The sequence below is a fragment of the Opisthocomus hoazin genome, chromosome 2, assembly GCF_030867145.1.
Source record: "Opisthocomus hoazin isolate bOpiHoa1 chromosome 2, bOpiHoa1.hap1, whole genome shotgun sequence".
Classification (NCBI taxonomy): Eukaryota; Metazoa; Chordata; class Aves; order Opisthocomiformes; family Opisthocomidae; genus Opisthocomus; species Opisthocomus hoazin.
Window position 1 is genome coordinate 42,486,668 of NC_134415.1, and position 14,014 is coordinate 42,500,681.

The following is a 14,014-nucleotide window of genomic DNA, read 5'->3' on the forward strand; positions in this document are numbered from 1 at the left end:
AGAGGGAAGAAGTTCTTCCTCATGTTCAGACGGAACTTTTTCTCTGCAACCCCATGAACTGGAAACCAACTTTTGGCCTGAAGTGAATGATGAAGCTTTCGCATGATGCCTGGAGTTGAGGCTGGAGAAGGCAGCTGGTGTGTACAGCATTTTTTTCCTGAACCAAGAAAACCAAAGGACATGTCTGTTCTGATGTAAATGTTACTACTGGACCCTTACTGTGGGATAGTAGTGACTGACCCTAAAAGAGCAAGAGGGCATGTTTCTTAATTAATAGCACAACACAAACCAGATGCTGGGAGGACAGGGAGATGCTGTTTTTGCAAAGTGGTGGATGTGTTGAATGCTGAGCTTTGCGAAGGGCTAGAGGTGCCAGGTGGAAGCGCGGCATAGCAAGGAAGAGCCAGAGTCTCCCCTCACATTTTCTTTGGGTGTTTTTCAGTGTGATATATAACACAGAGGGTTCGACCCAAATCCTGCAGAAGTCTGTAGGGATCTTTCATTTGGGTTTGGATACGGATCAGCCTGTAATATCCTTAGACACACTCAAAGTGAGGAACTGCCCCTGAGCTTGATCAGAAGAGGGGACAGGATCCCTGCTGCTGTGATTTTACCTACCACCTTTGCCATGAGCGTGAGCAGAAGCACTCTCTGTATGTACCTGGTCAACACCCACATCATTTCTATAAAGTCACTGCTAAGAGCTGCAGCAGAGGAGGGTCCTCATAGCTGTGCTGTGGGAAGCAAGGGGCTTTGTGGTTATCTCCCAGTTTCTGCAATGAACATCTGCAGCCCGTGGGGGCATACCAATTAATTGGAAAAAATCCCTCAGTTAATTTCCTTTTCAGCCTGCTGCAGTGCAGTGGCCTAGGTACACAGACCTAATTTAGTTAAATTAGAATAATAATAATAGAGAAATTAACTCTTCCGCTGCCTATGCCATGAATGAACGCTGGCACCACCAAGCATCTTTTAAGAGAGAAAGAGATGGTCCAGGCTCTCTCCTGAGCTGACAGTAATGAGCAGTCCTAAAGCTGCTCCCTCTGCTCCTCATAGTTTCAAGAGTTCCTCAGCATATGGACACTTCCACCTCTGAGGTGGCAAGGCAGAGCACAATGCTGCAAGGGGTTTGGGGTGCAAAGCAAGTACCACCGGCCTCACATTCCTCTGCAGGAAGAACATCTAAAGCCAATAACCACTAAAACCCTGGACCTGAAAGCCCTGAGCTTTGCTGCAGATTTTCTAGAAGTGCTGCTAACTGTAGCAGGACTGGTTGCATGCAAACACTGTGGCCTGGATACATCTCGGTGCTTGTGGGATTGGGACTGGTGCAGAAGTCTGGGTTGTGGCACAGACGTGAACAAGAACCCCTTGCAACAAAGCATGTGGGGGAGAGCAGCGGATCCTCATCACAGTGCCCTTGTATAAGACGTGGCTTTTGACAGAAGTCTCTGTACATCCCAAGGCAGAGGTGGGTCTGAGGCAAGAGATGGGAATGACTTCCCACGCTGGGCATTACATATGCCACAGGATTATTTTCTAAAGGGGAGAGGGAGGTGTTTCTAAAATGAGAGATTAAAACTTCAAACCCTAGATATTTCTATGAAACTAAAAAGAAGGGAACATTTGCCCACAGCTGCCGTGGCTAAGAGGTGCTCTCAGGGGACTGGCTGGCGGCTGCCAACGCGCAGGTCATATGGGAGCAGGTTTCTTCCTCACTGTCTTTCGTACCGTCAAGAAGTGAAATAAGAGGATGCTTTACCTTCGTGTTTGTTTGTGTCCATGGCTGCTATAGGATGTGCGTCCTCGCAGGGACTCCTGTCCTCACTCTGGAGGGTTCTGGCAGGTCACTGGGAACATCCCATGGCTTAGAGCTGCCCACATGTGAGCCCTGCAGTGGGTCAGCTGGTCTGAACCCTGGGTGCAGAAAGATGCAGAAAGGGTTTATTGAGCGGACATGCTCAAAGTTCAAAAAACAGAGGGAAGAGGAGGGATTTGACAGGGAATGAGGCATGCTAAAGGTGTGCTTGGGTTCACAGTGCCTCCGCCAGCAGAGTGGGCACCACTACAAACACTTCCCTCCCAGCCCAAGGCCATTTGTGCTTATGTGGATGAGTGATTAAGGGGTACTATGTAATCCCACAGAGACTATTTGCTCAGCAGTGTGCTTGTATGAACACAGAAGCAAAAACAGATGTATTTTGAATGGCACATGAACATCTTGCACAGGTGTTCTGCATCAAAGAACCAGTTTTTTGCTATGCAGCTAATCACCCAAAGTGTCCTCCGAAGTTGTGTTTGGGTCACTGAGATATTGCCTTCACAATGCTGCTGCACAGTCCTGTTGGCACTTTTGGAGGCGCTTGTACTGCTGTGCCTACTTTCTCTGTCAGCTCTCTCCCTGACTTTTGGAGGCACAGGAGTGCTGTAAGGCACCTTGACACGTAGAGCCACAGCCTCTCTGGAAACCAGGGCGAAGAGAGTATGATGCCATGCCCAAGTCACTCCCTTGGTAAAGGACCTTGGGAACAGCCTTAAGATAATGCCTGATTAATGATGTAGGCAGAGCCCCATAAAAATGGATTGCACCAGCTTACACTTCTCTTGTCGGCATGGGCACTGCCCTGCATCCACACTTCCTCTCCGCAGGGTTTAATTCAAGTCTGCTTTTGTCCAGCCTTACTGGGAAACTAGATGTGGTTTAGGAGCCTAGAATAACCTCCCACCTCCATTCCTGTTTGACATAGATATGCCCATGTGAGTTATCATTAGCTTTGCTAATGGGATTGAAGGGGCCAGTGTAATTATGGCGCAGAGCTCTGCTGACGCAGCTCTGCCAGGAGGGCTGTGGTGGCTCAGAGAAGCCTGCGGTGATGTTTTCAGGGAAGTACGCACAGAGAAAGGCATGTAGCATTAAACAGATGGGAGAGATGCAAAAGATGGAAGAGCTCTGGGTGGCTTTAGGAAGTCGCTGCAGAAGCAGTTGCTTGTGGTGCAGTCAGCAGTGCAGCTTGGGGGCCAAATGCCTTGGACCCGACAGCTTTCCAGTGTGGACCTCCTGAGGGCGGAGGGAGGTGGCACCATTGTGGCCCCTGAGCTGGGGGTGATGCTGCTGAGCATTTGTGAGCTGTGGCGAGGGATGCTCTTGTGGGCAGGCTGGAGTGACACACACTTCGTCAGGACACCCAGCCATCCCCTTCCTGGGGGTGTGATGTGGACCAAAAGGCTTCCCCCATGGTGCTGGAGGGACCTGGGGTTTAGCATCTTCCTGAGATTGAGAATTAATCAAAGGATAAACTTCTTGTTTGTAAGAGAGCTGCATATGAGATCTCCTCCTACAAAGATCCGCTGTCTTCTCAGGACAGAGGACACTTTGGTGACGCGCGTGGGAAACCCAAGCAAAGGTGGAGGGACTTTGGAGGTGGTCTTTGTACAAACAGGCAAGGCAAGCTTCTAGGTGGATGCCTGGTTACAGTGAGATAAATGTAATAGTTTATTAAATCTCTTTTCTATCAGCTGATGGTGTAAAAGTTCTTTTTTTGTTCTGAAGACTCTCAGGCTCATGGCAGAGTTTAGATAGGCAGGGACCTCTGGAGTTCTCTGACTCAAAGCAGGGCTAACCCCAAAGCTAGATCAGATTGCTCAGGGCCACATCTAGTCAAGAACTGAATATCTCCCAGGCTGGAGACTTCTCAACCTTTCTGGGCCTGAGGGCTGCTCCCTCAGCCTCTCCTCCTGTGCTGCATGCTCCACCCCACTAGCAGAAAAAAAAATAAAATTGTGATAGGTATGCCGGAGAATGACAAGAATGTTATTTCCTTCTGAAATCCATAAATACGCAGTTGTTTTTAGAGTAGCTCAACCTCTCCTCCAGCAGTTTTGAGGAGAAGGTACTTAGGTTGGGTCTCTGAGTGAAACAGACTTTCATCTTCAACTGCAGGAGCAGTTTGTTTAGTAGCAAAGTTGTTAAGCTTTGCTCCCAGTTTAGACTAGTTGATGCCATAGCAAATTGCTGAGGCTTTTGTTATTGGGCCACTGAACTGGGACCAGCTTGTTTAACACTGAGAACTGATTTCAAAATTCAGAATTGTTTTTGCAGTGTTGGGGGAAAAGGAACAAATAGGAAAGGCAAAACAGAGATGAAAGAAACATAAACCTCCTCTGTGATAAACATTTTCACTGAAAACAATGAAAACAGCTTTTCGCTGGAAATTCATTAAATTTTTTCTTTTTAACAAGAACACATGTATATTTTTACCTTTTCTGCTTTTATATCATTAATGTTTTACCATACCAGTTACAGCAATATAACAGTATATAATTTTAACTATTATTAATAATAGTTAACAAATATAAATTAGTATGTAATTAGTTATATTAATATACCATTAAATACACTAACTGCATAGCCTGTCTTACAGATTTTATAATTTTATTGTCCACTTGCTGAATTATTCTGGGGATCTCTGAATCTCCAGTGACAATGTGACATTCATACCTCTGGCCTTTGCAAGGCAGGGTGACCATACCCTGTCGGCACCAAGACCATCTATTGTGGGAGTGTGCAGTAAAGAGAATCTCTAAGCTTTAAGTGGGGGAGTTGGGGCTGTAATGCATGAGGAAACAACGTATAAACAGGTTGCAACGGCAGGCATCCAAGGTGAGGAAAAGCCAGAATTAAAGCATAATTCAGTTCCACCAAGTGCTCTCTACTTCCACTCTTAGACCAGCACCTCCTAGGCATCGGAGACCTCAAAATGCTTGTGTCTCTGTCTAGGTCCCACTTTGACAGGTCCTCCTGCCCAGCACTGGGGCTATGCCATCAGTCTCACAGACGGTGATTCAGAGTGAAGGATGCAACGCGAAGAGCATCTGTGGCTGCCCTTCACTAACACATTGAAACCTGCATTTGTCATGAGGAGCAACGCACCTAAGAGTAGAAGCTCGCAGGAGGGCATTGTGTCCCCCACCCCCTGCTAGGCTACAGGTGATGACATGAAACGTCTCGGGTCCAGTGCAAAGAAAGAGGTTTGCCTGATACAGAGGAAAATAACCTGCATGAGGTTTTAATGAGAGAGAAGTAATACTTGTAGCAGAAGGGCTCGTATGAGGGTGTGTCATTGCCCCATTATCTACCTTCTGTTCTCATGTGCTTTCAACTCAGGGCCACATACAGCTGGAAGGGTGCCCTTTGGCGTTGCATCTTACTGCTTGGGTTGTAAAAATGCCATGGGATCCTGGTATTAGAAGCAGTTTTTCCTTATAGAGGGAATTCAAAACAATACCTGTGCAGCACAGAGATTTAGCTGAGGAGCTGCACAGCACCCTCGTGCAGACAAGGACAATGTTTGAGCATAGTCTCTGTCCTCTGCAGAGCTCAGGAGTGGGGCTTTGAAACTGGGACACCGGGGATGCCACCATCTCCTGCTCCAGGCACCCCTAGGAGCTCTGCTATATGACTGTGCTGCAAAGTAGGTTGACCTTGGTTAAGTGGGTCCAGAAACTCTTCCCTGTTTTACCAGAGTAGCTGTCTTTCATGCGTCCTCTAGCTGCAGCCTGCTATTCCCTGAGTCACCCCTTGATTCTTTGTTACTTTAAATAATTGCATTACATTGGCTACTTTCCAGCATTTAGGGCTCACTGTGGACTCTGTGAATGTAGAACATTGCATACCTGTCCCTAGTTCTTCTCAATTGCTGAATATATAGAGCAAAACTAGTCAGTCCTTCCTCATCGCTAAAACAAACCAAATGTGCACCTCACCATGGTTTGGGGGAAATGCTTGTCCTCTGTTCCCCCTGCCTGCTGGGTGGGGAACCCGCTAACACTGTCCTCACCAGGCAGAAAGGTTTCAGACAGCCTGAGCTGGCTGAACAGCGTCTGGCTTGCTCCTGAAGAGTGCAAAAAGGGGTTGGAAAACAGGACTAGCATTTGGCCCTAAGACCCTGGACGTGGGCTGCAGCAAACGAGCCACAAGCTCACAGGAGGGTCTGGGTGAACAGGAGCCCTTGTACGTGTCTAGCCCAGCTTTCTGCTCAATCAAGGCCAACTCCAAACTAGATCAGGTTTCTCAGGGCTATGTCCAGCTCGAGTCTGCGTATTTTCTGCACTGGAGTCTTTGCAGCCTCTCTGGGCCTTCCAGTGCCCCGGGGAAAAATATTTTTCCTTACATCCAGTTGGAGTTTCCCTTTGCTGCAGCTTGTGCCCCTTGCCTTTCACTGTACACCTCTGGGAAGAATCTGGACTCTGTCTGCTTTATGACCCCCTTGAGGCAGTTAAAAGCTGCAACAGGTTTCCCCCCTTCACCTTTTCTTCTCAGTGCTGAGCAAGCCCCACACCCTCAACCCCTTCCCATACATACATGCATAAGTGTGTGTGCACATCAGCAGCAAGAGCAAGCCCTCCACGCGGCTGCTTTCCTAAACGCTCGTCAGGCCCCCACCCACAGCAAATCCAAGGTTTGTCTGATACGCCAGCCCACCATGGGGTAGTTTCCTCATCAACGAGGAGATGTTATTGTTCCTTTGCAAGCTGCCCACCGGACAGGCTCAACACCCAGTCACATGAAGCTATCAGCAGACTGTCTTGGCCCGCAACCCAAACACATGGCCCCCTCGCTTCAGGGACAAGAAACAGCAACGACATGCTCATTTTCTTCAGAGCTGACCATTAAAACTCATTTATCCTCCTGCAGCTCTCATCAAGCCAGAACAATATCTCCAGAGCAAAGCCCAGAGAATAGTTTCAGAGGGTTAAAGCCACCAGATTCCTCTATCGTGGCAAAAGGATGTATTTTCCCCTTTTGTCTCTATCTTCCCTCCAAGCCAAATCTGCTGAGCCCAAGAGCCAAAGCTGAGCACCACCTCTGCCATTAGCAATCGCCATGATGCTGGCCACTGGTGTCCAGCAAAGCATACTGCCCTGGTGCCTGGCGTGAGCCTCCCCAGGGCAGAGCGGGCAGCATGTGGAAGTCAGCAGAGCCCGAGCCAGCACCCACATCCCCGGAGATCCCCGAGGGACAGGGAGGTGCTGATGGGTTGCCTTCTTCAGCTGTGCCCCGGGCACAGGGTCGAAGAACGGAGCAAGGTGCCACTGAGGCAGCGCAGGGGTGGGAATCCCGCACGAATCTTGTGCCCCACAGATCATTCCCCCACATGGAATTGCACAACTGGGAGAAACAATCAGCTGTGCAGAGGACCACTCGTTAAAAAGACCGACCGAATACCCCAAGCATCAGCATGCAAACAGGCAAAGTTCAGTAAGGCATTTACAGCCTAGCCTTGACGGACAATAGTTAGTATTTGGCTCTGTGTCCCATCCTGCTTCTGAAATCATGACATGGGTAACAGTGCAGGGGAATCCATGTGCACTTTTGCTGCTTCAGTTTTTAAACATCCACAGTTTTCCTAAATAAATGCTTGTGATTCTCCTGGTGACTGTCTCATTCCTGCTGGCTGAGATTGCTGGCTGTTCTAAATATCCCACTTGGAGAACAACCCCCAGTCCTCTAAAGAGAGCAGAAAAATCAGTGATTTACTCTCATCACTCTCGCACTTTGTCTCCAGCGAACTCTAACACAGTTGTCATTCAAATATTTCAATTCAGCATGACACCTCAATTTAGTTTTTAAATGGTAAGAGCAAAAAGGTCTTTTTAACCTGCTATTTTAGAGACCTTACTATAAATGCTGCCTTACAAGATTCTCCAGCACACTAAGAAGCTAGATCTCCGTACACAGTCTTAGAAGAAATCAGCTGGAAATAACTGTGGGCACTGAAGATGCAAAATACTTTACATACCATTTTATGTGCTGCACATGCAACATTGAATAGTCATGGCTCTAGCTTTTTCCAATAATATGAAAAATGGTATTATTAATCCCACTCTTCATCCCGTGCCGAGTACATTTTAAACTTACCCCAGGCTAGTTGAAGATCCTTCAGCACTGGTGGTTGCCAGAGTTGGGAATTAGCACTGAAAGAGTGCAAGAAAGGAGAGAGAGAGAGAGAGAGAGAGAGAGAGAGAGAGAGAGAGAGAGAGAGAGAGGAGAGCAATGGTGGCTTGACGTTTCCCAGGATGGGACTGTCACATGCTAATCACCGATTTGAAACGCAAGCATAACAAATGCCTTCTAATTATGTAATCTTCAGGTCACATCCTTGCATCCCCATTCAAAAATCAGGACTGCGTGCTTGGAAGAAGATGATACCGACTTTTTTTCCTTTTTAATTAGAATTGCATGCTGCTGCGAAGGGAGGGTGAGAAGCCCTGTGAAACGCCGGGCAGAGGGGGCCGTGTGGTGGGAGCCAGGTGCTGATGCTGTCTGCGCTACTTCACCGAGCTCAGGGGCTCGTAAGTACCTCCGGTGGCATCCAAGCAAGGCAGCCTGTGGCTGGGGACAGGGAGACGGGACCAGCTCCTCCCCGCGTTCTCTGACACCCTCAGCTTCCGGGGTGCCACCCACCAGGGGTGCCAAGAGGGCTCCCCTTCTCTCACTCAGGGGCCAAGAGCAAGGTCACCAAAGTAGCCAGGGCAGGGGAACAGCAACCACCAGCACTTGTATATTTTCTGTTGTTTGTTAGATCATGAAAATTCTCCTTTGAGTAAAAATAAGTAAGGGCTTGGAGGGAGGTGGGAGAGTGGGAGGCAGTAGCCCTCCATGCTGGCTCCGGTTCTTTACTAAGGTCCCGCAGGGCTTTTTGCCCCAAAGGGCACAAGAAGGCACGGGGAGAATGCAGGTAACCCAAGGCCAGGGGTGTCAGGAAAAGGTTTGACCCAGTCCAGTGAGTTCTCCAAAGCATAAGAGCAGGGAGACATAAAGGAGGAGGAACAGTAACAAAAGGCTAATTTCTCCCTGAAAGACAATTTCTGCTTCAAAGATACCCTTCAGGCAGAAAACCTGAAATGTAAAACCGCACAGCCTAAATCAGTGTAATTGCTGTGCAGCACAGATAAACGTGGTGATCTGGAGCCCTAGTAAAGGAGCTGAAAGGGCAGGCTCACGGATTAACAGAAGCTCTGTGGAAGATGCTGCTACCTCTGAAGTCTAGGACTAGGGACAGAGGATGCTGTATTTCTTTTTCGGAGCTGGCTATTTCAGGAGCAAAACACAACAAAACTGAACAAAATAAAATGATCATTCTGAACGCGTTTCCTGGAAATTGCATTTTTGGTGGATCGAAGATACCTGTGAGTTCAACAAACAGCTCAAGCTAGGAAAGATTTTCTTTTTTGATAAATAAAACCATTTATTTTCACAAATTTATGAACAAAACATTTCAGAGATTTTTGCCTACAGGCAGCTTTAAGAAGAAGGGCTGAAATACATCATATTGCCAAACGATCTATGAGCTGCTTTGTTTCAGATGGCCCCGTATGTTTCAGTCTGCTGATAACGTGCCGTTTTTTCTTTTTGCTATGAAACCACAGGGCCCGAGATTTTCCCAAACCTGGCATAATGAGCTGAGTACTTGAAGGCATATCTGAAGGAACAGCATTTGTAAATTGTGTCTGCAAATGGAGGCAAGGGCGGGAATTTACTAGAACTGCATTAAATATCTGGCAAGCAGAGACTCAACACATACTTTTTCCTGACAGCACTGGTATGCTGTGGTGGGGTTTTTTTAAACCAGAAAGTAGTTTTTCTGCTTCATAAAGCAAAGTGTTTAGATTCATAGTGCAGAGACCTTTGATGACCAAATGCAAACAAAAATGGAAATAGATTTTTTTCATTGCATTAGACTTTCTGATGGGACAGTGGCAGCGATCAGTCTTCCCTGTGTGTTCTCCCAGCCCCTTCGCAGGGAAAATCAGCTTTGGTGCATGGCAGAGGTCTGTCCTTGAGCAGTCCAGTACCGGAGCCTGGGGTTTGTGGGCTTGGCCTGTGAGGAGCAACTACCACATTACAGCTGCACTCGCTCTCTGCCCTGACCCCACCGTGCAACACCTGGCTTAGCGTAAACATGGTCGTATGAGCACTGTGTTTGCAAAATGTGGATGTGGATGGCGAGATTTGTTTTCTGGGGAAAGTTATGAAAGTTGAGCATAAACTAGGCTTCGTTTGTTGATGACAGGTTTTTTTCAAGCTCTGGGAGAAAGGCATTCCTAGGGCAAGTTAAAATAAAAAAAAAAGAACTTTAATCATCAACTGGTCCACTTATAAATTCACCCTATCCAACTTCATTTCTTTAAGGTTTTCACTTAGGAGATCTCAGTTGATCAGTCTGAGAAGAAAAATGACTTAATTTTATTTATTGTTAACATGCATCCTCAGGAGTTATTTTTAATAAACACATGAAGAAATCAATGCCTGCTGAAAACTGGTCACAGCTGTTGAGCTCAGAATGCAATCAGGGAGCTGCCTTTAACCCGTGCTACAGTCCGTGCCAAATAGCTACATTTTCAGCTTCTGCTTCAGTCCCACTGCTGCCGAGCCATAAAATGTGCCACTCCACTCCGTTTTCATCTATGAAGTCTCCTTCACCTTCCATCATGTAATGACATAAATCCAGCCTGTTGAGAATGCAATCAGTTTGTGGCAGCATGGTGATGTGTGTGCTACCCAGATAAGCAAATTGCCAGGAATCAGAACCTTCCCACCACAGTGCAAGTACCTGCCTTAATTTTCTCCCACACTGCAGCCTGTAAAAGTCTTGACCTACACAGAACACAGGTTAGACAGCCAACAAACATATTCCTTTCATTGAAAACTCTATTTATACTAACGTACTCCCAGCACCTAGCCTCTACAGGAAAAACTTCATAGTCCCAGTCATGATTTGAAGTTGCCAGGGATTAAGTCCTATGAAGTTTATCCTCACTTTCATTAGGGGCATCTTAAAGATGTGTAAGCCTGTTACTGTGTGATCTTCTTGCTGTAAAAAATCCATCCTGTCTTATCCTTTACTCATCCTGCTATGTGGTGTTACGACAAAGTGCAAGGATTTGCAGCCTCCTCCAGGGAAAAAAAAGCAACTGCCATGTGAATTCAGGCCTCACAAACCACATATTTCTGCCAATCTTTGAAAGCTGTGATCAAGCTCATCATTATACCTGAAAGCCTCTACAAAGAAGAAGTGTCTATACATCACTATCCCTTGCAAATGAGGGGAAAATAACTTTTAAAATCAGTTACTGGAGATTTGTTTCCCTTAAAAAAATGAAGCCACCTGGCAGTCACAGAAAGTTGCTATGGTGCTGCCTGTTTGTGCTCTCTCATGAAAGCCACAGTGATCTGGTGAACTGACGCCTATCTCTTGTGAGTAGGTGGGAACTAGCAATCCTGAAACTTGGCAAAATAGCCTGCATTGGGCTGTCAGGGAGTGGTGTGCATTAACCATCACAAACCAGTGTCAAAAAGAAGTCTTAATTCCCTGGTGAAAACGGCAGTGGCTGGCAAAGGTTGGATCTCTGCTGCCAAGGGCGTATATACAGCAGCATTTTAGTTGAAAACACAAGTTCAGATCAGAACCAGCTGGTTTTCTCTGCAGATCAGCTGCTAGTGACAAGCACTGTGCTGGTATTTTCCCAGGAGAGTAGAGGCATCACCCTAAGATTTTTGAAAGAAAAATGCCTGTAAAACTACATATGTGATCTACTGCTGAATGTCCTCACTGAAGTGATGAGTACCCACAGGTTTAGACCGTGCAGAATGCACGTCTGTCATTTAATATGACAGCAAAAGACAGAAGGTCTGTAGCAGATTTTAACACACCACTGTAACAGAGGTGTAAGTTAACTCAATCTGTTCTAAAGCATTGAAATAAATGTCTTTAATTTTTCCCCAAACATTTGAGGTTGTCATACAGGTTCCCATTTTGTATTCAGGTACGTTCCGTAACACATATTTCATCTGTCTGATCATTTAAAAATAGAATTGGTCATCATCCTAGTAGCATTGTAGCTATTATTTTTGGTGAGCAGGGCAAGACAGAGCTTTTTTCCTGATGAAAGATCACATATTAACAAACGTACAGTTTAGGTTTATTTCAGATATTGGACTAGGGAGGTACTTAAAGAAAAATTAAACCTAAATCAAACCTAGCAGATTTGACAAAGAAGTCATTTAAGGAGAATAAACATGAACGTTCTCTTGTCATTTTTTATGGTTAATTTTCTCAGTAAATTTGCTTTGTGGATTATGAAGTGGGTATTGACTTGGTGTTTTAGGAAAAGATAGTATCTTCAAAATACAAAACACATACCCTTATGTAAAAGAAAATAACTCAGCTGACATTTATATGAGCGGCACTAAAATATTTTATTCTGAGTGATGAAAATAAATCTCCCCATTTTCCCATCTCTCTGAAATTTGTACTTTATCTCAAAAAATAAGTAAACACAAACTTTGCAAACTGTCAGCACAAATCAGCGCTGTATTTGTGCAGGCATCTGTAGGCAGAGAGCTCGAAACAGCTCTGAAAGGGGTCTGAACTGTTCTGTTTCTCTGAACTCTGCCTGCGCCCAGACACCTGGTAACAAAAAGCAGGTGGGTGGAATAATCATCTTGCAAACTTCTGACTGGGAATGAATCACAGACTTTTAACTGATCTCGTGAAAAGGATACAACTGGGATCCACAATCTCAGATACCCAGTGCAAGTTTCACTGATAGCAAAAGAAACCTACTCCCATGCTGGGTGAATTTTATTTGGACTTTATAGCTCATGAAATCAAAACTAATAGAAAAGACTACCCGACTCTTCCACTTCAAACATACTTGTTGTCACTGAATGATCCGATGTACTTTGCTCCATTTGGAAATGTGTATGTTCCAGCCCCATGAAATATGTTGTCTTTGAACTTGCCTTCATAAACTGCCCCAGAAGGGTGTTCTAGCCTCCCAGTACCATTCATCTGCATTTAATGAGAGATGGGGGACAAAGAAAATGGTTATGTTTATGCTTACAGTATTACTTCCTTTCCTCACAACATCCGTTCAGATTGCTGCCTCCGAGTTTGCTATCATATTCAGATATGATCATGGAAAGTGCTTATTCTTTCAGATTTAGACAGGTTCCTGCTTCTACAAGGACTTCAGGTAAGAGCTTAAATTTTTTGGCCAGACACAGTATCCAATAAACCCCTCCTCTGCCAGCAGTCTCACAGGACCTCAGCAATCTACGCAGCATTGAATTGCCATCCCCCAGCCCTGCAAACAACTCATCTACCCTGACAGCCTGAGGGGTTAATTAAATTTTCTGGAATTTCTTTCTGTGGATCAAGGCAGAGCAAGTCTTTCATTTGTTCAGCCAAGACTGCTAAGCCATGCCTGGGGATTTAAATCTGTGCGGTAAAGCACTTCTGTGCCATAATCTTAATTCTTATCATTGCACCAGTATTTTTCTAAGAGACTGAAAAAAGGATCAGACTAGATCTAATAAAGCCACAAGATGCTATCTCCTGATTGCAGACCCTTATTTGTCTTGTTTTGAGGACTGTCTCTTCCCCAGCATCAACAAAATAAGCAGTTTTCTTATACTTATTAATTCATTCCTTGGGGACTCGCTAACCAAAGGCAGACAAACAGTGGTGTATCTGCCGATGGCCAGAGCCCCCCTGTTTCATTGTGGGGTGTGTGTGGTGGGCATACACGTGCAGGAGGGCTGTGCTTCGCCCGCTGTGTGCACAGCCTATTCATGCCGGGCTTTCACGGTGGCCATGCGGTGCTGGGCCACACTCCCCAGGTGCTTCACGAGGGCCTGCCTGCCAGCGATGACCGGTGTGCTTGCAGGAGCCTCACGAGGCAGCAGGACATCTGACGACCCCAAGTGTCTCAAGTCTTCAGACTGGGCTGTGACAAGATTCCCGTCTGGAAGAAGAGCCTGTGGTGTTGGTCTGATCCTTCTCAGGTTATGAATTCCCCTTCTGTCTCTTTTTAAGGGTGGATATAGTGCTATGTCCTTATAGACATGCTCCACTCCAAACCTAGAGAAAGTTTAAAATGAAGGAATACTTAAAATTATCTTGTTGTTCTTCCAGCTGCCAACGTATGTCATTCTGTTGGCGCCAGTGTG

At 46.0% G+C, this 14,014-nt stretch overlaps 1 protein-coding gene across 1 annotated transcript in view; it reads right to left on the bottom strand.

Annotated features, from left to right (window-relative positions):
* Nucleotides 1-13,938, bottom strand: part of ARHGEF33 (Rho guanine nucleotide exchange factor 33) — a 38,428-nt gene extending 24,490 nt beyond the window's left edge. Inside the window, exon 1 of the mRNA XM_075413396.1 lies at nt 12,718-13,938. Coding sequence (XP_075269511.1) covers nt 12,718-12,811 — 94 coding nt within the window. The 5' untranslated portion in view covers nt 12,812-13,938. The remainder of the gene's footprint in view (nt 1-12,717) is intronic.
* Nucleotides 13,939-14,014: the final 76 nt, after the last annotated feature.